At 37.8% G+C, this 25,909-nt stretch overlaps 1 protein-coding gene across 2 annotated transcripts in view; it reads left to right on the plus strand.

Annotated features, from left to right (window-relative positions):
- RAB40C (RAB40C, member RAS oncogene family) overlaps window positions 1-25,909 on the plus strand; it is an 83,029-nt gene that overhangs the window by 43,423 nt on the left and 13,697 nt on the right. For both annotated transcript variants that reach the window (XM_043974129.1, XM_043974122.1), the window contains exons 3-4: window positions 3,977-4,037; window positions 6,649-6,709. In XM_043974129.1, coding sequence (XP_043830064.1) covers window positions 3,977-4,037; window positions 6,649-6,709 — 122 coding nt within the window. The remainder of the gene's footprint in view (window positions 1-3,976; window positions 4,038-6,648; window positions 6,710-25,909) is intronic.

Here is a 25,909-nt window from a genome sequence, read left to right on the forward strand (position 1 = left end):
AAATGAAAGCATAAACCTAAGTTCTAATCAACCACATTCAGAGTGTGTAGAAATATTTCCTTTGTGTCCATAAAAAAAGCCTTTATGTTAGTAAAGTCAATAAATGTTGCCCTGCACAGCTTTCCTTGATAGAGAATATCTGCAAATTATATGATTTGTTGATATAATTTCAAAAACTTCTAGATTTCTCTATGCAAAAGTAGGAGATTAAAAGATTTCTTAATGCTTATTCTATGTTGCTGTTGGCAACATGGATTTTCACATTTGGAAGTTTGCTTTCCCTTGGGAGATTTATTTGGGGAATAGTATTATATCTCTTCTTGATATCTTTTGGTTTTAATCACTTTTCTAAATATATTCTTTTCTAAAGACAGAAACATATATTTCTTCTTTAGGACCAAGTTTAGTCTTTATAGTTAAAATAGTATTTGAAAGTAGTTGGGTGTTTTGTTTTTTGGGGGTTTTTTTGGTGAGGCAATGAGGGTTAAGTGACTTGCCTGAGGTCACACAGCTAGTAAGTGTCAAGTGCCTGAGGCTGGATTTGAACTCAGGTACTCCTGACTCTAGGGCCGGGGCTCTATCCACTGCGCCACCTAGCTGCCCCATAGTCATTTCTTTTTTTTTTTTTTTTTAATTTTTTAAGTGAGGTAATTGGGGTTAAATGACTTGCCTAGGGTCACACAGCTAGTAATTGTTAAGTGTCTGAGGCCGGATTTGAACTGAGGTACTCCTGACTCCAGGGCCAGTGCTCTATCCACTGCACCATCTAGCTGCCCCAGTCATTTCTTATGGTAAAATAAAATTCATCTGGGCAGCAAGGTGGTACAGTGGATACTGGTCCTGGAGTCAGAAGGATCTGAGTTGAAATGTAGCCCCAGACACTAGCTATGTGACCGATGGCGAGTCACCTAACCCTCTTTATCTAAATTTTCAACTCTGTCAAATGAGCTGGAGATGGAAATGGCAAATGCTCCAGTATCTTTTGCCAAGAAAACTCCAAATGAGATCATGAAGACTTGGACACAACTAATCAACTAAACAACAAAAATATCCAACTATATGTTATATCTATAAAAATGGTTTGGATAACATTGGATACTGTATTAAAACTTTGGGGGCAGCTAGGTGGCGCAGTGGATAGAGCACCAGCGCTGGAGTCAGGAGTACCTGAGTTCAAATCCGGCCTCAGACACTTAACACTTACTAACTGTGTGACCCTGGGCAAGTCACTTAACCCCCATTGCCCGGCAAAAAAATTAAAAAATAAAAAAAAATAATAAAACCTTTTGCAAAAGGGTTTCCTTAGCTCTCTGGGGGGGACTTGAGTGAGGGGAGGTACCATAAAATTATAGACTTGCAACTGAAAGGGGCTTCAAAGATCCCTAGATAGTCCAGCACTTTCATTTAGCAGATCTAGAAACTGAGGTGTAGAAAGGTTGAGTGATTTGCTTAAGGTGACCTTTGTAATAAATAGGAGGAATGGGATTTGTACTTGGAGCCACAATTCTAGCACTCTTTCTACTATATCAAAACAAAATAAATCATTGAAAAAAGGGAAAAAACCCCATACCTTCCTGAATTAGTGTCTTCCATTCTGTGAGAAGGTGAGTTATAGAAATTGATACCATGTTTTAAGTGCACTTGTGCTTATACATATGTGGATTTGGGGGTGAGTTGCAATTACTTATATTTATATCTACAAAAGGCATATCTTCCAAATTTCATATATATGGACACTTGTGTTATGTAAGCATTTTTGATATGTAAAGGGGCAGCGGGATAGAAGTGTTAGCCAAGTACCTTCCATTTTATCACAAGAGAATGACACTGGTGTTGAAGAATTGTTAGCATATCTACTTTCCTATTCAAACCATCCATGAAAAACTTTTTGGCTGAGTCTAGAACTTCATATTGTTAAAGCATTTATTCTATTCTTGTTGTGTCTTAAATTTGGAGTGACTGAACCTAGTGAAAAGGGCATATTTAAATGTTTATGATTCCATGAAAGATTTTGAAGAGATAAATCAAGTTGGCATCATTCAATATGGGAAACAAATATGAAATTAGCAGATTTTGACTGCTTGCCTGAGATCATTATGGACTCTAGGACCATAGGAAGGGCTTTCGGGCCATCAGTTACAGAAAGATATCATGTTTTTTACTTTTTTTGCTTATTTTGTAAAATGAGACTCATTGAAATATATTATTCTCCTTAATAAATATCTTTTCCAACTTAAAAAAAAATTGACAATATCCTTCACTTGAAGAAATTCACAGTATAGATTGTACATATAACCTACATCAGATTGCTTGCTGTCTGGGGAGGGGAGAAAAATTTGGAACTAGAAATTTTATAAAAACAAATGTTGGATGCTATGTCTACATGCAACTAGAAAATAATATACTTTTTTGTTTGTTTTTGTTTTTTGTTTTGTTTTGCGGGGCAATGGGGGTTAAGTGACTTGCCCAGGGTCACACAGCCAGTAAGTGTCAAGTGTCTGAGGCCGGATCTGAACTCAGGCACTCCTGAATCCAGGGCCGGTGTTCTATCCACTGCGCCACCTAGCTGCCCCCTAAAATAATATACTTTTATGATTAAAAAAAAGAAATTCACAGTATAGCTATGAAGATCAGGTGTATATTATACACGCAAAAAATGATGTAAAACAATCTAAGTGGGAAATGGGTGGTACAGATAATGAGTGATATGAGAGTTCATAAAGAGGTCTCAATATTAGGGAAGGCTTCAACCAAGTAGGCAGAATTTCCAGCTCTACAATTATTCTTAAAAATGAGTTAATAGGGGGCGGCTAGGTGGCGCAGTGGATAAAGCACCAGCCCTGGATTCAGGAGTACCTGAGTTCAAATCTGGCCTCAGACACTTGACACTTACCGGCTGTGTGACCCTGGGCAAGTCACTTAACCCCCATTGCCCCGCAAAAAACAACCAAACAAACAAAAAAAATGAGTTAATAATGTTAGCAAAGAAAACGAACATGTCCTTAGGCCTGTTGGACCAAATATGAAAGGTAAAAAAAAAATGATAAAACTTTTAAACTTTGAAATATAAAGGAAGAACACTAAAACTAAAAGCTGCCTAGGAAGTTTCTAAACTGGCAATAAACTAATCTAAAATACATAATTATCAGATACTTCTTTTCCCACTAATAATATCTTTGGAACTTTGTTCTGTTGGTTGCCCAGGGTCACACAACTAGTAAGTGTCAAGTGTCTGAGGCCAGATTTGAACTCAGATCCTCCTCAATCCAGGGCTGATGCTTTATCCACTGCTCCACCTAGCTGCCCCCTATTATTTTTTTTTTAAGAGAGAGGGATGGTGTCCAAAAAAGAAGAAAAAAAGACTGGTGTCTGAAGAAAAATAATGAAGGTACAATAGTTGGAGTATCAGTCAAAAACATTCTCCAGTGAGACTTTGTCATTTTATCACTGTTCTCTCTACTGCTCCCGATATTCATTGGAGAGGAGGGGAGAAATAGTGGAGGAAGTTAATAGGCTTATAAGATTTAGAGCTAAAAAGGAAGTTTGTAGCTCATCCAGTCCAATACGAATGAGGAAACTGAGGTCCAGAGAGTTGAGGCAACTTGCTTACAGATGGTAAATAGCAGAACCTAGATCTTAATTCCAAATCCAGCATTCTTTTTGAGACCAGGAAAATAAAATTACATTATCACACAGTTTAGCAGGCCCATCCAGAATGGTAATACCTTTTTTTTTTTTTTTTTGATGAGGCAATTGGGGTTAAGTGACTTGCCCAGGGTCACACAGCTAGTAAATGTGTCAAGTGTCTGAGGCCGGATTTGAACTCAGGTCCTCCTGAATCCAGGGCCAGTGCTCTATCCACTGCGCCACCTAGCTGCCCCGGTAATGCTTTTAATAAACATCAGATCTTGACTGAGATGTGTACCCCATTATCTTCATTCAGATTTTTATTTCTCCTTTTTTTGTTTTTTTACAGGGATAGACTATAAAACAACAACAATTTTACTGGATGGCAGACGGGTCAAGCTGGAACTTTGGTGAGTTGATATTACTAAACGAAGTTAGTTGAAAGCTCTTCTGTCTGACTCAGTGGCAGTATAACACTTCAAAGATTGAATGAGTTGGTAGGTTAGGAAGTGAAACTCTGTGTGTCCTAATTTCATTAAGTGATAGAAGTAAAGATGCATACATGCAAGAAGATTGCTCATTTAGATTTATTTATATACAGAAGAGCCCATTTAAAATAAGTCCCTTTTAAAAAAATCATATGTAACACCAGAACTTCTGTTGCAGAAACCAGCCTTCAAAGGTTATATTGTTAAGAGACCCAGTTCCCCTTTTCTCTATAAAGTGATTTCCCCCTGTCCCCCAATCGTAGGATTTTTAGAGTTGGAAAAGATCAAGTTCAAATGAGAAGAGAGAGAAAAAAACACTCGATCTTGGCCTCCTTTTCATCCATCCCCAGAGTATCATCCTTTAAGAAAAAAAATTCTATTTACTCTTGCATTAATAAAGTTTTTGTAAAATTAAGAGGGCCTATATTTCCAAAGACTTGTCTTTAAGCAGCTAAGGAAGTAGACTAAGTAAGGGGCTAGTTTCAAAACAGTGAACTTGCCTTAGGTCAGTCGTGTCACCTAATCATCTGTATTTGACATGGTGACAATTGTTCAGTGCTGGTTGTTGTCCTATTCAAAAGTCTTTAGTTAGGAAAGGGAGTGAGAAATTAATATTGTACTGTTATTAACTAATTATTAATTTGTGACCCACCTCTTTCCTTTTATTTCTGTTGAAACCCAATTCCTGAAAAGATCAATCAGCCTCTGAAGGGTATTTCTGAGTGCTGAGATTTGCCCCTAGCCCTCAAGGCACGTGCTGCTTAATTTTAGGCCTCACTTCATCTCACCCAACTGGGAAACCTAATTTCTGTTTAGTATATAAACAGAATCCAATCTGGTAGAGCCTTTGCCTGAAGGAGGAACCCCTTGTCCTTGGTCCCCAGGTCATGAAGGAGAAAACTAGCCAAAGAGGTACAAAAAGAGATGTCTCCCCTTACCCATATGTATACCTTGTGGCTGTTGAGTCTCATGACCAAGCCATGTTCTCAGAAGGAGGAGTTAAAGACTTTTAGCTCATTTCCTCATTAAATGCCTACCAATCACAGTTGATTGTCACTTGTCAGGGTTGTTGCCTTTCAGAAGGGATTTAAGGCCTTTCAAGGTCTCCTTTGGTTGGAGTCTTTGGTTACCGAAAAAAAACCACTGACTATCAATTTATTGTTTGCCAGCTAGTCTAATTAATAAATTGATTATTAATTACCCAGAGACCATTTTTATTCATCATAGGGGTTAGATTTTTTCATCCATATGATCATTTTGATACAGTTTGATGTTTACAGCATGAAATCATTTTATTCCTTTATTAACACTTCAGAGCAGGAATTCATCTCTGCTGCCACATATAGTATGTGTTAAAAGAAGCTTTGCCATAGTAAAACAAATACTTCATGGCAGCTTCTGAGAATGTGAGCCGTGGAGTTAACTAGATTTTCAATGAACTGTATTCCAATAAGTAGCTGCTGCAGATACTACTAGATGTGTATTAAATAAACAATTGAGGGGCAGCTAGGTGGCGCAGTGGATAGAGCACCGGCCCTGGAGTCAGGAATACCTGAGTTCAAATCCGACCCCAGACACTTAACACTTACTAGCTGTGTGACCCTGGGCAAGTCACTTAACCCCAATTGCCTCACTTAAAAAAAAAAACAACAAAAAATAAACAATTGAAGCAGAGTCAGATATTAAAAGAAAGCATAAACCTACAAAGGAAAAAAGTGGAGCTAATATGTGTACTTTGTCTTATATATAGTTTTATCAGAACACAATCAAACCTTTGATTTGGGGGCCAAAAGAGAATTCATCCATACCCCCACCCCTAATCTGTACTATACGTCTCATCAAGTAATTAATAATGGCTTATATGTATAATTTGCATAATTATATCTTGTGAGGTAGGTAGTGCAAATATCACTGACAAGATTTGTCATCTTGACAAATAGACAAAGAGCTAGTCAGCTTTGTATGCTAATCCTTCTTACATTTAGACTATAGTTAAGTTTTCCACCTTGTAAAATATTGGTGACATTAAATGCAAGATAATATCTAATAACGATGATGATATTTATGCAACACTTAACGTATGTAAGGCACATTGCAAACTCGAAATTATTTGATCCTCATGACAAGTCTGAAAGAGAGGTAATATTTTTTCCCCCACCCTGGGGCAATGAGGGTCAAGTGACTTTCTCAGGGTCACACAACTGTCTGAGACCAGATTGCCACTTAGCTGCCCCCAAGAGGTAATATTCTTATCCTGGTTTTACAACCAAGGAAATAGAGGCTTAGAGAGTTTAAGTAATTTGCCCAGAGTCATTCAACTAGAAAGTGCCTGACGCAGGGTTTGAACTCAGATCTTCTTTACTCGATAAGGCCAGTGATCTATCCGTTGCACATCTACCCACCTCTCATCTTCCTAGTTCATTGAGGCAGAACCCTCCTCCTGCCTGTTGAGCATCAATGAGAAAGAATTTTCATTGGCCAGGGTTTTGGATAATCTATATAGTTACATTTCTGAATTCTGTTTGCATTTCAGGGATACATCTGGTCAGGGGAGGTTTTGCACCATTTTCAGATCCTACTCCAGGGGTGCTCAGGTAAAACTAAAAATTTTTCTTGTTATTGATTTTCCAGTTGTTTTTTTAATCTGAATTGTTAGCATGACAAAATTAAAGCATACAAGTACATGTTTGAATCCTCTTTTAAGAATGGTACATCCTTTCCTTTATTAGTATATGCAGATGATCTGTTTCAGGTAGAGGTTCTAATGAGTGCTTCTCACTTCACTAGTGTTCAAGGAATAATAATAGCTAGTGGTGAGTAGGATGTTTTAGCCACATAACTCTAATTTGCCATTAATGACAAAAGTAAAAAGGATGGTTACTAGTCTTTATTAGTTTTGGTGGCTTACTCTTAAAAGTGTTTCCTCTTTACTTTTTGGGATTGTTACTCTTGATCTTTTTTTTTCTTTTCTGGGCAATGGGGGTTAAGTGACCCGCCCAGGGTCACACAGCCAGTAAGTCAAGTGTCCAAGGCCGGATCCGAACCCAGGCGCTCCTGAATCCAAGGCCGGTGCTCTATCCACCGCGCCACCCAGCCGCCCCACTCTTGATCTTTTTATTTTCCTTTCTCATTCTCTGAGACCAAGTCATTGTCATAGACTGTTGAATTGTAGACCCTAGGAAAGGTTAATCTTGTAGAGATGATAAACTCTAGATTACCTGGAATTTTGCCTGAATATTTCTTTACTCTTAAATTAACCAAAATTTATATTTTTTTAAAGTGTTATTTGGGGGTGGAGGTGTTATATTTGGGGGAAACATTAGTCCAGGAGTTAGAAGACATGAGTCAAATTCAATTGAGTGGTGAAAAATGTAGAAGATTTTGAAGGAGTTATTAAAACTAATGTTACTTCTGTATTAAGTACCTCTTCTGTGGCTAGAGTTGGGGCAAGGGCTAGAGAAGATAAAAGTCTCTACTATCATGAAATTTACTGCCTAACTAGGAGATATGGCATCTACAAATAACTATAATAAATATAATGCATAAATACATTAAAAGATACCAGTAAAATGCTTTAAATTGAATTAAACATTTAGTACCAACTGTATACAATGTTTTGCTTCTCAATAGGGATACAAAGTAAAAAATAGTCCTTGACCTTAAATTTCCAATCCTATTTTTCTGTCCTTTCTATATGGAAATGTTCATGTTTGTCAAGTTCATAATTTTTTTTAAAGTAGAGAACTAAATCATTTTTTGACTCAAGCTAGTCTTTTAGTGGGAGGCATTTTAAGTTTTGTCTGTTCGAGGCAAACTAACTTAATGGTTTTGGAACCAAAACTGTTCAAAGAATGTCAAGCAGTCAGTCCATTTTGCCTTAAATGTGTGCATTTAGGAGAGAAAAATGAGATAAAGCTATAAAATTAAACTGTTAGGGAATTTGGCTATTACTTGTTATACTAGATTGTAAAATCCATGTAGGAAAGAGCCATACCTTATATCTCACCTATCAATGCTTAACTCATAGTAAGTGCTTACTTACTAAGTGTTTGTTGAATTTGGTAGGACATATTGAACAAGAAAGAGATAAGAATAAGAGAAGATAGTTTAAAAGCTATTAAAATAATTCTGATGAGAGATAAAGATCTGAAACTAAAGTGAGGTAGTTGAAAGGACAGAATAGGTTCAAGACACATGGCACTTATTTCTTTTCTTTCTGACATTTTCCTTATTTCCTGCATTCTGTTTTCTACCCCTATTCCTTTGCTGAAACTGTTCATAGAGGTCACCAGTGACCATCTAATTACTAAATTGAGTGACATTTTTGCACTCCTTATACTCCTTGACCTCTGTAAGATCTTGCATCTATTTCTAAACTGTCCCCTTTCTTTGATATTTTCAAACTGAGATTTAGCCATAAAAAGAAAGGTGTGTATCAGAAAGCTATTACAGGGGTAGGTAGGTAGATAGCACAGTGGATAAAGCACCAGCCCTAGAGTCAGGAGTACCTGAGTTCAAATCCAGCCTCAGAAGCTTGGCACTTACTAGTTGTGTGACCATGGGCAAGTCACTTAACCCCAATTGCCTCACCAAAAAAAAAAGGAAAAGAAAAGAAAGCTATTAAAGAAGCTTCCAACAGGACTCCTGAGTCCAGAAATCAGGAAGCTCTTAATCCAGTTTGAAATTAATTTGGCTGTAGGATCAGGTGAGTGTGTGCTGAACCTTGGGAGTGATCGAGGCCTGGGGCTTACATGGGACTGTAATATTGTTCACCCACCAAGCCCCCATACCCTGCCTCCTTGGTAATCTTTCAGTTAAGGGAAGGGAATGAGAATACCCTTTTGGCTTGTACTGTCCAGAGACAGTGATATTTGAATAAAAGCTATGCATTCCCATCAAAAAGAACTCCTACCCCTCTTCTTTAAACTTTTTTCCTTAGGGCTTCTGTGACATAATGCTATTCTGATTCTCCATATATCATATATGATGGAGGCAAAAGAAATGTAGATTTACTCTTTCTCTTTTGTTAGGAAATTCATTGTCAGAATTGTTAGGAACACACCACAGATGGTGTCATCACATTGGTTCTTTAAGAGGACTTAGGTGAACATGTACAAAAATATTTATAGCTGCTCTTTACGTGGTAGCAAGGAATTGGAAGTTGAGGGGGTGCCCATCAATTGGGGAATGGCTGGACAAGTTGTGGTATATGAATACAATGGAATACTATTGTGCTGTAAGAAATGATGAGCAGGAAGAGTTCAGAGAAACCTGGAGGGTCTTACGTGAGCTGATGATGAGTGAGATGAGCAGAACCAGAAGAACATTGTACACAGTATCATCAACATTGAGTGTTGACCTACTGTGATGGACTATATTCTTCTCACCAATGCAATGGTACAGAAGAGTTCCAGGGAACTCATGATAGAAGAGGATCTCCAAATCCAAGAAAAAAAAAGAAAGAAAGAACTGTGGAGTATAGATGCTGATTGAACCATATTATTTCTTTTGTTTTGGGTGCTGTTGGTTTTTTTTTTTTTCTTTCTATTTTGAGGTTTTGCATCACTGCTCTGATTCTTTCTCTTGTAACAGGATTAATGCAGAAATAGGATTAATGTTATTATGTGTATATATATGTGTGTGTGTGTGTGTGTATATATATCTATCTATATGTATATGTATAGAGATATATAGATATAACCTATATCAGATTACCTGCTGTCTAGGGGAGGGGGGAGGGAGAAAAATCTGAAATTGTAAAGCATGTATAAACAAAAGTTGAGAACTATCTTTACATGTAATGGAAAAAATAAAATACCTCATACATTTAAAAAAAAAAAGAGGACTTAGGTGAGGCTTATAGTGATTATGCATTATATAATACTGTTCTAGCACCTTCTAGTGTTCTATGAGAGAAATGAAGCTAATTTCCCAAAGTTAGGCCTTTAACTAAAATTATTAAGTACCTCAGCCTTTTGAAATTTAAACCTTAGATTGAATTCAAAAGGGCTTTGGTAGACTGACATTTTTTAACAGCCTTATTTATAACTAACAGAAATTGAACCAGTGTATCTGTGGGTCCCTGACAATCCTATAAGGATAGTCTCTCAGTAAACCATACCTAAATTTATGAATCAAGGCCATCTTCTCCCCCCTACCCCCCCCAGGGCAATGAGGGTTAAGTGACTTGCCCAGGGTCACACAACTAGTTAAGTGTCAAGTGTCTGAGGCTGGATTTGAACTCAGGTCCTCCTGAATCCAAGGCCAGTGCTTTATCCACTGCGCCACCTAGCTGCCCCCAAGGCCATCTTTTACAAATCATGCTGATAATAGATGGACTGTTGTATGTACTCTTAATTAGATGGACTGCTATGCTCTATATGTACTAATTTATGCTTTTCCTTGCTTTGTTTTGCATACTTTTTTCCTTTTTTTAATTATAAAAGTATTTTATTATTTTCCAGTTACATGTAGAAATAGTTTTTAGCATTTGTTTTTATAAGATTTCTAGTTCCAAATTTTTTCCCTCCCTCCCCCCTCACCAAGACAGCAAGTAATCTGATATAGGTTATATATGAACAATAACATTAAACATATTTCTGCATTAGTCATGTTATAAGAGAAGAATCAGAGCAAAAAGGAAAAACCTCAAAAAAGAAAAACAACAGCACCAAAAGAAATAGTATGGTTCAATTTGCATCCATATTCCCGTTCCTTTTTTTTTTTTCTGGATTTAGAGAGCCTTTTCCATCATGAGTCCTTTGGAACTATCTTGTACCGTTGTATTGCTGAGAAGAATTCAAGTCTATCACAGTTGATCAACACATAATGTTGATGATACTGTGTACAATGTTCTCCTAGTTCTGCTCATCTCACTCATCATCAGTTCATGCAAGTCCTTCCAGGTTTCTCTGAAATCTGCCTGCTGATAGTTTCTTAAAGAACAATAGAATTTCATTGCATTCATGTATCACAACTTGTTCAGTCATTCCCCAATTGATGGACAGCTCTCAATTTCCAATTCCTTGCCACCACAAAAAGAGCAGCTATAAATATTTTTGTACATGTGGGTCCTTTTCCCTTTTTTATGATTTCTTTGGGAAAAAGACCCAATAGTGGTGTTGCTGGATCAAAGGGTATGCACAGCTTTTATAGCCCTTTGAGCATAATTCCAAATTTGCATACTTATTTTAAAACAATTTATAGGGGAGCCCTGGATTTTAACATAAGTTGCATAGTTTTTTGTGGTGACAAAGAATTGGAAATTGAGGGGGATGCCCATCCACTTGGGGAATTAATTGCCGAACAAGTTGTGGTATGTGCTTGTGGTGGAATACTATTGTTTTATAAAAAATGATGATCAGAATGCTTTCAGAAAAACCTGAAAAGATTTACATGAACTGATATAAAGTGAAATGAGCAGAATCAGAATAACATTGTGTACAGTAAAAGCAATATTGTATAGTGATAACTGTGAATGACTTAGTCTGATCAATACAATCATCCAAGACAGTTCTAAAGGACTTATGACGAAAAATGGCATCCATCTCCAGAGAATGAGTTGATGAAGTCTGAATAGAGATTGAAGCATACTTTTTTTTTTCTTGGCATTTTTCATTTTATCTTGGGGAGGCATGCAACAGGAGGCATGCAATTAGTCCTGTTTTGCAACAGGACTAATATGGAAATATGTTTTGCATGACTACATATGTATAGTCTAAATCAAATTCCTTCTCAAGGGCAGGGAAGGAAGGGAGAGAGAAATTGGAACTCAAAATTTTAAAAAATGAATGTTAAAATTGTTTATATGTAATTGGGAAAAAATAAAATAAGCTGCATAATATTCAGCAGCCCCTTCCCATGCTTAAGTAGTATTGTTAGCTAACAGCAATAAGTATTGAAATCTGAAGTTCAGAATTAGTGTCCTAGTTCACTTTTGAAATTTTAATAGTTATGTCTTTAGTTTTAATTATAAATTTGGCCTAATTTCTTTCCAGGGTATGGCTTGTGGGTCTGTGCTAGCTTTCAAGACTCATTTAAAAGGCTTGTTAATGAAAGCACCATCTACTTTGATTCTTTGCAGAATATTACAGTGCTGGCTTTTCTCAGTGAGGGAATACAAATATAAAATAATCCTATAGAATAGATGGGGTTTTCTAAGATTGATAGGGAACTGGCTCGGTCTTCTTTTTGTAATGTAGTTCCAGTTGCATTATAGGTGCTGCTTTTTACTGGTGCCAAATTGAGTGAATTGGTAATCATTTGAATTGACTCCTTCAAGGAAACTCTCCCACTTTATGGTTTTACTCCAGGTATTAAAAACCTATGTTGAAGCCATTTTTATCCCTCACATTCATCTCTGTCATGATAGATGTCATTCATTCTCAGTATTCTTTCATGCTGATTGAATTCTTGAGGCAGGAGGGAAAAAAGGAAAAAAGAAGTCATTGAAACCTGTGTAAATAGCTTACCTTCAAACACCTTCAGTGCCGGTTAGACTTAAAGAATTTGAACTAACAATAAATCAACACAGTAATGTCTGACTGACAGTGTATGGGGCCATATCACATGAGCCCATGTGTTTCTGACAGGTAGGCAGGACAAACAGAAGGAAAAGCACGTGGTACTAGTACATCCCCCAATCCTCTTCTCTTTGGAAGGCTGTTCTCCAGAACAACACTTGGCTGATTTTTTTTTTGTTACTTTCTTTCTGTTTTATTTTGGGGGAGAGAAATTGTCTTTATGACATTTTTTCTATACTGTTAAGTTGCTATATACATTCTAATATCTGAAATATCTGCTTGAGGAAGGGAGCCAAACAGGTTATTCTCTTGGTAAGAGTGGTTCTACATATATCAGAAGAGAGTTATAAGTAATAAGGAACACACACAACACATGGTTCTCTTTCTTTGCATAAGATTCCTACCAGAAGGTTTATTTTGTTTAAACAGATTTTTATCTTGGGTACCTTCCTCCCTCCCCTCTACCACCCCTCCCCTGCAATTTGGAGTAAAATCCTTTCACTGAAATACTTTGTGTAAAATGTGCTGTTTTCTTCCTGGAAGAGTGTACCTTTCCATCTTGTCCTAGTTGGGATGAGGAGAAAAGATGGATTTGTGTGTGTAAACTAGCCTGTAATTTCTAGTGTACTTCTTTGAGCTCTGATAATCAACCCTTTTGTTAGAAGTGTGCTTCAATAGTAGGATAACCATGTCACTTAATGTGATTACAGATATACTTGGAAGTTTCTTTCAAATGAAAGGATTTATCATTTATTTGGATGGAAACCTTTCCCTCATAAAATCAAGCATAACAATAAATTTAAATATCCAAGCTAATAAAAAAGAAAAGATTCTCAGAAAAGACATTTGAACAAATAAACTGCCAAAGGGAGGGAAACATCTGGGCCAGGTGGACTTAAAAATGAAATTTGTTTGTTTGGCAGGCCAATGAGGGTTAAGTGACTTGCCCAGGCTCACACAGCTAGTAAGTGTCAAGTGTCTGAGCCTGGATTTGAACTCAGGTCCTCCTGAATCCAGGGCTGCTGCTTTATCCACTGCACCACCTAGCTGCCCCTTACAAATGACTTTTAACAAACCCTTAAAAGGCAATTTGTAGCTATGCTGTGAAAATCTTTCTCATAAAATAGAGACAAAGGGTACACTACAAAACTTTTTCTCAGATATTGTCCAGATAATAACACTAGAGAGACAAAGCCAAGAAAGAAATTTAGTCCAATTCCATTAATAAATGCCAATGCATATATTTTAATATATCTAGAAAATAAGACTAAATTAGATTTGTACTAAAAGTTCCAAGGCACGTTCATCATCAGAGCAGAATAGCTTAGTTATCTCTCAGCCACTCCAGCAAGAATGAAAAAAAATCCACGCAGGAGAGAGAGAGAGGAAAAAACTGCCATCACCCAGGAGCCCCAGGTCACCAACAGAGAGATCCTATGGGACAGAAAGAGAGGTGGTCTCCACACACAGCTCCAGCTCCAGCTCCAAGCTAATTGGCTGGTAGCATTCAAGTCCATTGATTGACATGACTTGAAGGCCATCCATGAATTGTAAGCCAACTTCCCGATGCTGGATTGACCTTAGAAAGGTCAACCCATGGGCGGAACCAAGATGGCGGAGAGGAAGCAGCAAGCTGCCCGAGCTCTCCTTCTGTTCCCTCAAAAAGAACATTAAATCAAGCCTCTGGATGGATTCTGAAACTACAGAACCTGCAAAGAGACAGAGAGACACAGTCTTCCAACCAGAGATAATTTAGAAGACTTCAGGAAAAGGTCGTTCTGACTCAGGCAAAAGGGAGGCCCAGCGCAGGGCAGCAGCCCAGCGCCGAGGGGGTCGGGGCAAGTCAGCAGGAGCTGCGGGCCACAGCTGAACAACTGAGGCCCCTGGAACCTGGCTCAAAAATCTGGTGGCCAAGAAGGACAGTGGGAAAACCTACCTGCACCAGCCGGGAGGGCAGGCTGTCAGCTGTAGGGCCACGAACAGGACAGGGGGATCGGGCGCCTGGCTGAGCGCACTCAGACAGGAAGTGCAGGGGGGGCGAACTACACACACTATAAAGGCCTCAGAGTAAAAAGCCGGTCACAGCACCTATACCCCTGCACAAGAAGCCCAAAACAGGGACCCTGGTGCCCCCAGAGCAGACCTCAACTTAAAAAATAAATAAGCTGCAATAATGAGTAAGAAGCAAAAAAGAGCCCTCTCCATTGAGAGCTTCTGTATCAATAGGGAAGAAGCCAACACAAACTCAGATGAGGACAATACCCTCAAATTGCCTACATGTGAAGCCTCACGAGGGAAGGTGAATTGGTCTCAGGAACAAAAAGCCTTCCTGGAAGAGCTCAAGAAGGATTTTAAAAATCAATTGAGAGAGGTAGAAGAAAGAATGGGGAGAGAAATGAACGCAAAACAAGAAAACTATGAAAAAAGAATCAGCAGCTTGGAAAAGGAAGCACAAAGATTGACTGCAGAAAACAATTCCTTAAAATATTCATTTGGCCAAATGGAAAAAAAAGTGCATAATCTCATTGAAGAAAACAATGCCTTAAAAAATTCATTTGGCCAAATGGAAAAAAAGGTGCATAATCTCATTGAAGAAAACAATGCCTTAAAAAATTCATCTGGCCAAATGGAAAAAAAGGTGCATAATCTCACTGAAGAAAACAATGCCTTAAAAATTAAAATTGGACAGTTGGAAGATAAGGAATCCATGAGACACCAGGAATCAGTCAAGCAGAATCAAAAGAATGAAAAAATAGAAGAAAATGTGAAATACCTCATTGGAAAGACAACTGATCTGGAAAACAGATCGAGGAGAGACAATTTGAGAATCATTGGACTACCTGAAAGCCATGACCAGAAAAAGAATCTAGACATCGTATTCCAGGAAATTATTAAGGAGAACTGCCCTGATATCATAGAATCAGAGGATAAAATCATCATTGAAAGGATCCACCAATCACCTCCTGAAAGAGACCCCAAAAGGAAAACTCCAAGGAATATTGTAGCCAAATTCCAGAATTATCAGGTGAAGGAGAAAATACTCCAAGCAGCCAGAAAGAAGCAATTTAAATATCATGGAGACACAGTCAGGATTGCTCAGGACCTGGCAGCTTCAATATTAAAGGACCGCAAGGCTTGGAATATGATATTCCGAAAGGCAAAGGAGCTTGGATTACAGCCAAGTATCTATTACCCAGCAAAAATGCGCATTCTCTTGCAGAGGAAAAGATGGACATTTAATGACATTGGAGACTTTCAATCTTTCCTGGTAAAAAGACTAGAACTGAATAGAAAATTCGATCTTAACATACAAGACTCAAGAGAAGTTTAAAAAGGTAAACAGAGGGGGAAAAAAAAAGGTTACTCAATCAGGTTAAACTGTTTATATCCCTACATGGGAAGATAATACTCATAACTTTTTTTTTTTCTAATGAGATATTTTATTTTTTCCATTACATGTAAAGATAGTTCTCAACTTTTGTTTATACATGCTTTACAATTTCAGATTTTTCTCCCTCCCTCCCCCCTCCCCTAGACAGCAGGTAATCTGGTATAGGTTATATCTATATATCTCTATACATATACATATAGATAGATATATATACACACACACACATATATATATATACACATAATAACATTAATCCTATTTCTGCATTAATCCTGTTACAAGAGAAAGAATCAGAGCAGTGATGCGAAACCTCAAAATAGAGAAAAAAAACACAACAGCACCCAAAACAAAAGAAATAATATGGTTCAACCAGCATCTATAATCCACAGTTCTTTCTTTCTTTTTTTTTTCTTGGATTTGGAGATCCTCTTCTATCATGAGTTCCCTGGAACTCTTCTGTACCATTGCATTGGTGAGAAGAATATAGTCCATCACAGTAGGTCAACACTCAATAATACTCATAACTCTTAAGAATTGTAAATGTATTTGGGCAGAGAGAAGGAGTTTACACAGAGGGTATAAATATAAATTGTCTTTGATGTGATGATACCAAAAAAAAATTAAGGGGTTAAAAAGGGAGTCTATGGGGAGGAGAGGAAAGGGGAGGTGGAATGGAATGAATTATATCATATGAAGAGGTGAAAAAAACAAACACCTATTACAATAGAGGGAAAGAAAGTAGGGGTTTCAACCCTACTCTCGTTAGATTTGATTCAGAGAGGGAATAACATATACGTTCATTGGGATAAAGAAACTTAGCTCATTCTTTAGGGAAGCAAAAGGGGGAGGGAAAGGGGGGGACTAATAGGGAGGACAAAAGCAAGGGAGAAAAGGTTAAAGAAAAGAGAGGGGGTGATAAAAAGGGAGGGCAGATTGGGGGAGGCAGGGGTAAGAAGTAAAATGTTGGTGAGGAGGAATAGGGTGAAAGGAGGGAAAAGTACAAAGGGGGTAAATAGAATGGAGGGGAATAGACAGTCAGTAATAATAACTGTGAATATGAATGGGATGAACTCTGCTATAAAACAGAAGGGAATTGCAGAGTGGATTAAAAACCAGAATCCTACAATATGCTGTTTACAAGAAACACATTTGAAGCAGAGAGATACACACAGAGTAAAGGTAAAAGGCTGGAGCAGAATATATTATGCTTCAGCTAAAGTAAAAAAAGCAGGGGTAGCAATCCTTATCTCAGACAAAGCACAGGCAAAAATAGATCTCATTAAAAGAGATAAGGAAGGAAATTACATCTTGCTTAAAGGTACTATAGATAATGAAGTAATATCAATATTAAATATGTACGTGCCAAGTGTTATAGTATCCAGGTTCTTAGAGGAAAAGTTAAATGAATTACAAGAGGAATTAGACAGTAATACTATACTAGTGGGGGATCTGAATCTCCCCCTCTCAGAATTAGATAAATCTAGCCAAAAAATAAATAAGAAAGAAGTGAAAGAGGTGAATAGATTACTAGAAAAGTTAGACATGATAGATGTCTGGAGAAAATTGAATGGGGATAGAAAGGAATATACCTTTTTCTCAGCAGTATATGGCACATTTTCAAAAGTTGACCATGTATTAGGGCACAAAAACATCATAGTCAAATGTAGAAAGGCAGAAATAGTAAATGCATCCTTCTCAGATCATGATGCAATAAAAATTACATGTAAGAAAGAGCCAGAGAAAAGTAGAATGAAAATCATTTGGAAATTAAATAATATCATTCTAAAGAATGAATGGGCCAAACAACAAATCATAGAAACAATCAATAACTATATCCAAGAGAATGACAATAATGAGACAACATACCAAAATCTATGGGATGCAGCCAAAGCAGTGCTTAGGGGAAAATTTATAGCTCTAAATGCTTACATGAATAAAAAAGAGAAAGAGGAGATTAATGAATTGGCCATGCAACTTAAAAAGCTAGGAAAAAAAAAACAAATTAGAAATCCCCAATTAGATTACTAAACTAGAGATCCTGGAAATTAAAGGAGAAATTAATAAGATTGAAAGCAAAAAAACTAAAGAATTAATCAATAAAACTAAGAGCTGGTTTTATGAAAAAAACAATAAAATAGACAAAATATTGGTTAATTTGATTAAGAAAGAAGAAAAACAAATTACCAGTATCAAAAATGAAAAGGGTGATGTTATCACCAATGAAGTGGAAATTAAATCAATAATTAGGAATTATTTTGCCAAACTGTATGCCAATAAATTTGACAATCTAAATGAAATGGATGAATATTTACAAAAATACAAACTGCCCAGGTTAACTGAAGAGGAAATAAAATCCTTAAATAAACCCATATTAGAAAAAGAAATTGAACAAGCCATTAATGAACTCCCTAAGAAAAAATCCCCAGGGCCAGATGGGTTTACGGGTGAATTTTACCAAACATTTAAAGAACATTTAATTCCAATATTGTACAAATTATTTGGAAAAATAGGTGAAGGAGTTCTACCAAATTCGTTTTATGACACAAATATGGTGGTAATACCAAAACCAGGCAAAACAAAAACAGAGAAAGAAAATTATAGACCAATTTCCCTAATGAATATTGATGCTAAAATCTTAAATAAGATATTAGCAAGGAGATTACAGCAAGTGATCACCAGGATAATACACTATGACCAGGTGGGATTTATACCAGGAATGCAGGGCTGGTTCAACATTAGGAAAACTATTAACATAATCAGCCACATCAATAAGAAAACCAACCAAAATCATGTGATTATCTCAATAGATGCAGAGAAAGCTTTTGACAAAATACAACACCCATTCCTAATAAAAACATTGGAGAGTTTAGGAATAGGGGGAGCTTTCCTTAAAATAATAAACAGTATCTACCTAAAGCCATCAGCAAGTATTATATGCAATGGAGATAAATTAGAGGCCTTCCCAGTAAGATCAGGGGTGAAACAGGGATGTCCATTATCACCCCAATTATTTAATATTGTACTAGAAATGTTAGCTTTAGCAATCAGAGAAGAAAAAGGAATTAAAGGAATTAGAATAGGCAAGGAGGAAACTATCACTCTTTGCAGATGATATGATGGTATACTTAAAGAATCCTAGAGAATCAACTCAAAAATTACTTGAAACAATTAACAACTTTAGCAAAGTAGCAGGATATAAAATAAATCCACATAAATCATCAGCATTTCTATACATGACCAACAAAGTCCAGCAGCAAGAGATAGAAAGAGAAATTCCGTTTAAAGTAACGGTAGATAATATGAAATACTTGGGAGTCTACTTGCCAAGACAAACCCAGGAACTCTATGAACACAACTACCAAACACTCTTCACACAAATCAAATCAGATCTAAATAATTGGAAAGATATCAATTGCTCATGGATAGGCAGAGCTAATATAGTAAAAATGATAATACTACCTAAATTAATTTACTTATTCAGTGCCATACCAATCAGACTACCTAAAAATTATTTTATAGAGCTAGAAAAAATAATAACAAAATTCATCTGGAAAAACAAAAAATCAAGAATATCCAGGGAAATAATGAAAAAAAATTCACAGGAAGGTGGGTTAGCGGTACCAAACCTGGAGTTTTACTATAAAGCGACAGTCATCAAAACTATCTTCTACTGGCTAAGAAATAGAGTGGTAGATCAATGGAATAGGCTAGGCACAGGAAACGCAGTGGTAAATGACACTAGTAATGTAGTGTTTGATAAACCCAAAGACTCCAGCTTCTGGGATAGGAACTCAGTATTTGACAAAAACTCCTGGGAAAACTGGAAGATAGTATGGCAGAAATTAGGCATAGACCAACATCTTACACCTTATACTAAAATAAGGTCAAAATGGATACATGATTTAGACATAAGAGGTGATACCATAGGTAAATTAGGAGAGAAAGGAATAGTCTACCTATCAGATCTTTGGAAAGGAAAACAGTTTATGACCAAACAAGAGATAGAGTATATTATAAAATGCAAAATGGATGATTTTGATTACATTAAATTAAAAAATTTTTGTACAAACAGAAACAATGCATCCAAAATTAGAAGGGAGGCAGAAAGCTGGGAAACAATTTTTGTGGCCAGTACTTCTGATAAAGGCCTCATTTCTAAAATATATAGGGAACTAAATCAAATTTATAAGAATCCAAGTCATTCCCCAACTGAGAAATGGTCAAAGGATATGAACAGGCAGCTTTCTGATGAAGAAACCAAAGCTATCTATTCCCATATGAAAAAATGCTGTATAATGATTAGAGATTTAACGACACCTATCAGATTGGCTAAAATTACAGAAAAGGAAAATAATAAGTGTTGGAGAAGCTGTGGAAAAATTGGAACAGTAATGCATTGTTGGTGGAGCTGTGAACTGATCCAACCATTCTGGAGAGCAATTTGGAATTATGCCCAAAGGGCTGTGAAGCTGTGCATACCCTTTGACCAGCAATACCACTTTTGGGTCTTTTGCCCAAAGAAATCATGGAAAGGGGAAAGGGACCCACATGTACAAAAATATTTATAGCTGCTCTTTATGGCAAGGAATTGGAAGTTGAGGGGATGCCCATCAATTGGGGAATGGCTGGACAAGTTGTGGTATATGAATACAATGGAATACTACTGTGCTGTAAAAACGATGAGCAGGAGGAGTTCAGAGAAACCTGGAGGGTCTTGCGTGGGCTGATGATGAGTGAGATGAGCAGAACCAGAAGAACATTGTACACAGTATCATCAACATTGAGTGTTGATCTACTGTGATGGACTGTATTCTTCTCACCAATGCAATGGTACAGAAGAGTTCCAGGGAACTCATGATAGAAGAGGATCTCCAAATCCAGGAGACAAAGAAAGAACTGTGGAGGATAGATGCTGAATGAACCATACTATTTCTTTTGTTTTTGGTGCTGATGTTTTTCTATTTTGAGGTTTTTCATCATTGCTCTGATTTTTCTCATATAACATGACGGGTGCAGAAATATGTTTAATGTTATTATGTGTGTGTGTGTGTGTGTGTATATATATGTATATATAACCTATATCAGATTACCTGCTGTCTAGGGGAGGGAGGGAGAAAAATCTGAAATTGGAAAGCTTGTATAAACAAAAGTTGAGAACTATCTTTACATGTAACGGGGAAAAATACTTTATTAATTTTAAAAAATAAATTAAATTTTAAGAAAGAAAGGTCGCAAGATGGCGGAGGACAGGCTGTGACTCCCACAAGCTCCAGATAAACCCATCTATTCACGCCCAAATAATGCAGTAAAAATCAAAACCCAGAACAGCCTAATGCACATAAGAACAGAGTGAGACTGTTTCTCCGCAAAAGAGGGCAATTCTGATCACCTACTGATCAGGCTGAACAGCTCAGCGTGCGGTCTGGACCCAGCCAGGGACAGTGCTTCCAGCACATGTCAGAGTCTTCAGCACCAGCAGCTTCTGAGGCTCTGATCACGGACTGGTGAGGGGGTTCAGAGGTAGGCCGGGGTGAAGCGGAGGCAGTATCTACTAGAGTTGGGGCAAAGCGCCCTGGGTCTGAACCAGTGGGCTGAATCGCGTGGTGGTGGCCCAGTGGGGGAGGGGTAAAAGCACACCAAGCTTCCGACCATAGAGAATCAGAGCTCAATCAGACTTCTGTTTCCGGATCAAAGAGAAAGCGGCTGTGATTACTCACAAGCCAGGCAGGCTGAGAAGAAGCCCAGTCACCCCCTGGGCCACGCTGTAGCATGAAGGGTGAGTCCCGGAAGCAGCGCTACACTTTAAGGAGTAAAAAGCCAAGAAACAGTAAGCCAGCATGAGTAGGCAGAGAAAGCAGAAGACCATCGAAAACTTCTTTGGGGGAAAGGTAGACCACAAGACATCCTCAGAAGAAGAAGATAATAATAGGGTCAAAGCTCCAACATCCAAAGCTTCCAAGAAAAATATGAACTGGTCTCAGGCCATGGAAGCTCTCAAAAGGGACTTTGAAGAGAAAGTAGGAGAGATAGAATGAAGATGTAGAGAAAGAGAGGAAGGAATGGAAAGAGAAATGAGAGCAATGCAGGAGAGTCATGAGAAAAAAGTCAACAGTTTGAAAAGCCAAATGGAAAAGGAGATTAAAAAACTGTCTGCTGAAAATAATTGCCTAAGAATTAAACAAATGGAAGCTAGTGACCTTATGAGAAACCAAGACACAGTAAAGCAAATCCAATTGAATGAAAAAATAGAGGGCAATGTGAAATATCTCCTTGGAAAAACAGCTGACCTAGAAAATAAATCTAGGAGAGATAATTTGAAAATCATTGGACTACCTGAAAACCACGACCAAAACAAGAGTTTAGACACCATCCTCCAAGAGATTGTGAGGGAAAATTGCCCTGATATTCTAGAAGCAGAAGCTAAAATAGAAATTGAAAGAATCCACCGATCACCTCCTGAAAGAGATCCCAAAAGGAAAACCTCCAGGAATATTATAGCCAAATTCCAGAACTCCCAGGTCAAGGAGAAAATATTGCAAGCAGCTAGAAAAAAAGGAATTTAAATACTGTGGAGCTCCAATAAGGATAAAGCAAGATCTAGCAGCTTCTACATTAAAGGACCGGAGGGCATGGAATATGATATTCCAGAGGGCAAAGGAACTGGGACTACAGCCAAAAATCACGTACCCAGCAAAACTAAGCATCATCTTTCAGAGGCAAACATGGAACTTCAAGGAGAAAGAAGACTTTCAGGCATTTGTTATGAAAAGACCTGAACTGAATAGAAAATTTGACTTTCAAATACAAGACCCTGGAGAAGCATAAAAAGATAAACAGGAAAAAAGACTTCATGAGGGATATTAAAAGATCAAACTGTTAACATTCCTATATGGGAAGATAATACAGAGGACAGAGGTCTGAACTGAATACGAAGGGATGTTATGTTTTGTTCTTTGTGGGGTGTCTTATGTATGGGGCCGGATTTGGGCTTGGGGCCTCCTGGGTCCAGGGCTGGTGCATTGTCCACTGTGCCACCTAACTAGCCCATAATGACATCCTTAAAATAGGGTTGAGGTGTAGGAGAAATAGACTGGGGGAGGGGGAAGGGGAGAGATGGTCTGGGGAGAGGTTATTCACATGAAGGAAACAAGAAAAAAGCTTATGGAGGGGAGGGGAAGAGGGGGAAGGACTTGGGGAGTGATTGAACCTTAATATCATCAGAATTGACTCAAAGAAGGACTAACATACATACTCAAGTGGGTATAGTAATATATTTTGCCCTGAGGTAGGGGAGGGAGATAAGGGTGGGGGGGAGAGGGGAAGGAGGGAAGGGCAGATTCTGGGAGAGAGTAGTAAAAAGCAAAATACTTTCAAGGAAGGTGAAGATGTTCTGCATAACGGCACAAGTATGAAATATTGAATTGCTTGATTTCATAGGGAGGGTTGAGGAGAGAGGGAGGAAGAAAATTTGGAACATAGAATTAGCTCAAAGACCTTAAACTCATCAGAGTTGGCTCATGGAGGGAATAACATTCACACCCAGTTGGGAGGAGTAATCTATTTAACCTTATAGGAAAGTATGAGGGGAAGAGGATAAGGAAGGAAGGGTGAAAAAAAAGGTAGTGCAGAGTAGGGGAGGGGACAGTCAGAAGTAAAATACTTTTGAGGAGGAATAGTTTAAAAGAAGATAGAAAATAGAGTAAATATCATGGGAAGGGAATAGGATGGAGGGAAATAGTTATGATGACTTTGCTGGGCTAATATGAAGAAAATTCTTTGTCAAGTTTAAGGTACATTATTTAGGTTATGATGAACAGGATACTATTAGAAAAACCTGGAAAGACCTACGTGAACTGAAGCAGAGTGAAATGCACTGTATACAAAATAACAGCAATAGTGTAAAATGATCTGCTGGGAAGCATATGGTTATTTTCAGCAAGGCAATGGTCCAAGATAACACTGAAGGACTTATGAAAATGGCAACCCATTTACAGAGAAAGAAGTGATAGTATCTGAAAATAGATGGAAAGACTTTTTTTTTTCTTTTTCGGTGAGGCAGGTGGGGTTGGGTGGCTTGCCCGGGGTCATGCGGCTGGTGGGTGTTGCGTGTCTGGGGCCGGATTTGGGCTCGGGTGCTCCTGGTTCCAGGGCCAGTGCTCTGTCCGCTGCGCCACCTAGCTGCCCCTGGAAACACATTTTTTAAAAAAATGTTTTTTCTCTTTGACAATTCCTCAGTCTGAAGTTTTGGGAGTTTTTTGACTGTTTTTTCTCACAACCTAGCTAATGTGGGAATGTTTTCCATGACTACTCATGTATAATTTATTTTGAAATGCTTGAGTTCTAGTGGGTGAGGGGTGGGAATAGAGGAGGAAGAGAAGTTGGAACAATTTTTTTTTAAAAATTGATGTTAAAATTTGTTTTTACATATATTTTGGAAAATAAAATTCTATTCAAATAAATAAATAAATAAAAGTCACCTGTATGCCTTTCCAAAAAAAAAAAAGAAAGAAAGGTCAACCCATGCTCTCTCAGCGGTGAGGGGCGGGGCCTGGTAATAATATTCTCACAACTTCCTTCTATATATTCTGTACTCCAGCCAAAATGTACTGCTCACAGTCTTCAGTGGCTTTACACATGCTATTCTAAGTATCTACAATGTGTTCTTTTCATTTCCTTCTTCTACCTATTGAATTAACTGTTTTTAAAAACCCAACCCAAATTCTACCTTCCCCTCCCAGTTGCGCTTTTGTTTGTACTAATGCATTTGTCTATATCTCCTCTAATGCTTATTGAATTGATATTTGTGTACTCATTAGCACTTCACCTAGTAATAATAATAATTTATATTTAATTAGCACTTTAAAGTTTGCAAAACTCTTTATATGCATATCATCTCATTTCATCCTCATAAAAATCCTGTGAGTTAGATATTATCATTCTCATTTTACAGCTGAGGAAATGGACTCCAAGAGATGGTTCTATTTCCAAGATCCCTCAACTAACAATTGGCAAAGCCAAAAGGTGACTGGTTTTGAGAGGCGCCATCTCATAGTATCATAGTAGATCAAGTACTAAACTTGATGTCAGCAAGACCTGGGTTCAAATGCTGCCCTCAGATTCTTCTCTCTTTCTTTTTTTCTTTTTTAATTTTTTTTAAGGGGTGGGGCAATGGGGGTTAAGTGACTTGCCCAGGGTCACACAGCTAGTAAGTGCCAAGTGTCTGAGCCCAGATTTGAACTCAGGTCTTCCTGAGTCCAGGCCCAGTGCTTTATCCACTGCACCACCTAGCTGCCCCTGCCCTCAGATTCATTGTGTGTGTGTTGTTGTTCTTGTTGTTGTTCTTGTTTTTAGTGAGTCAATTGGAGTTAAGTGACTTGCCCAGGGTCACACAGCTAGTAAGTGTCAAGTGTCTGAGGCTGGATTTGAACTCAGGTACTCCTGAATCCAGGGCCGGTGCTTTATCCACTGCGCCACCTGGCTGTCCCCCTCAGATTCTTATTAGCTGTGTGACCCTGGGCAAGTCATTATATCAGCCTCAGTTTCCTAATTTGCAAAATGAGGGGAATGGGACTTGATGGCCTCTAAGGTCCTTTCTAGCTCTAAAACTTATGCTGTTATTCATATCCTGGCTCAGACACCTGCTAACTGTTGTGTGATTTAAGATTCTAAATGTGGATTCTAATCTGTTCCCCCAGTTTTGGGGGAAACTGACTAAAATCACTGATAAAACGAGTTTAGGTTTTTAAGGGTTTATTGGAAAATAGAAAGAAAAAGATTGAGAACAGAATTCCAACAGCCTGGCATTCCTATCTTTCCTCAAATTTCCTGTGAAGTCCTCTGCCACCACCACCACCATCAAGTCAGGAACCCCCCCCCCAAAA

The sequence above is a fragment of the Dromiciops gliroides genome, chromosome 1 (assembly GCF_019393635.1).
Source record: "Dromiciops gliroides isolate mDroGli1 chromosome 1, mDroGli1.pri, whole genome shotgun sequence".
Taxonomy (NCBI): domain Eukaryota; kingdom Metazoa; phylum Chordata; class Mammalia; order Microbiotheria; family Microbiotheriidae; genus Dromiciops; species Dromiciops gliroides.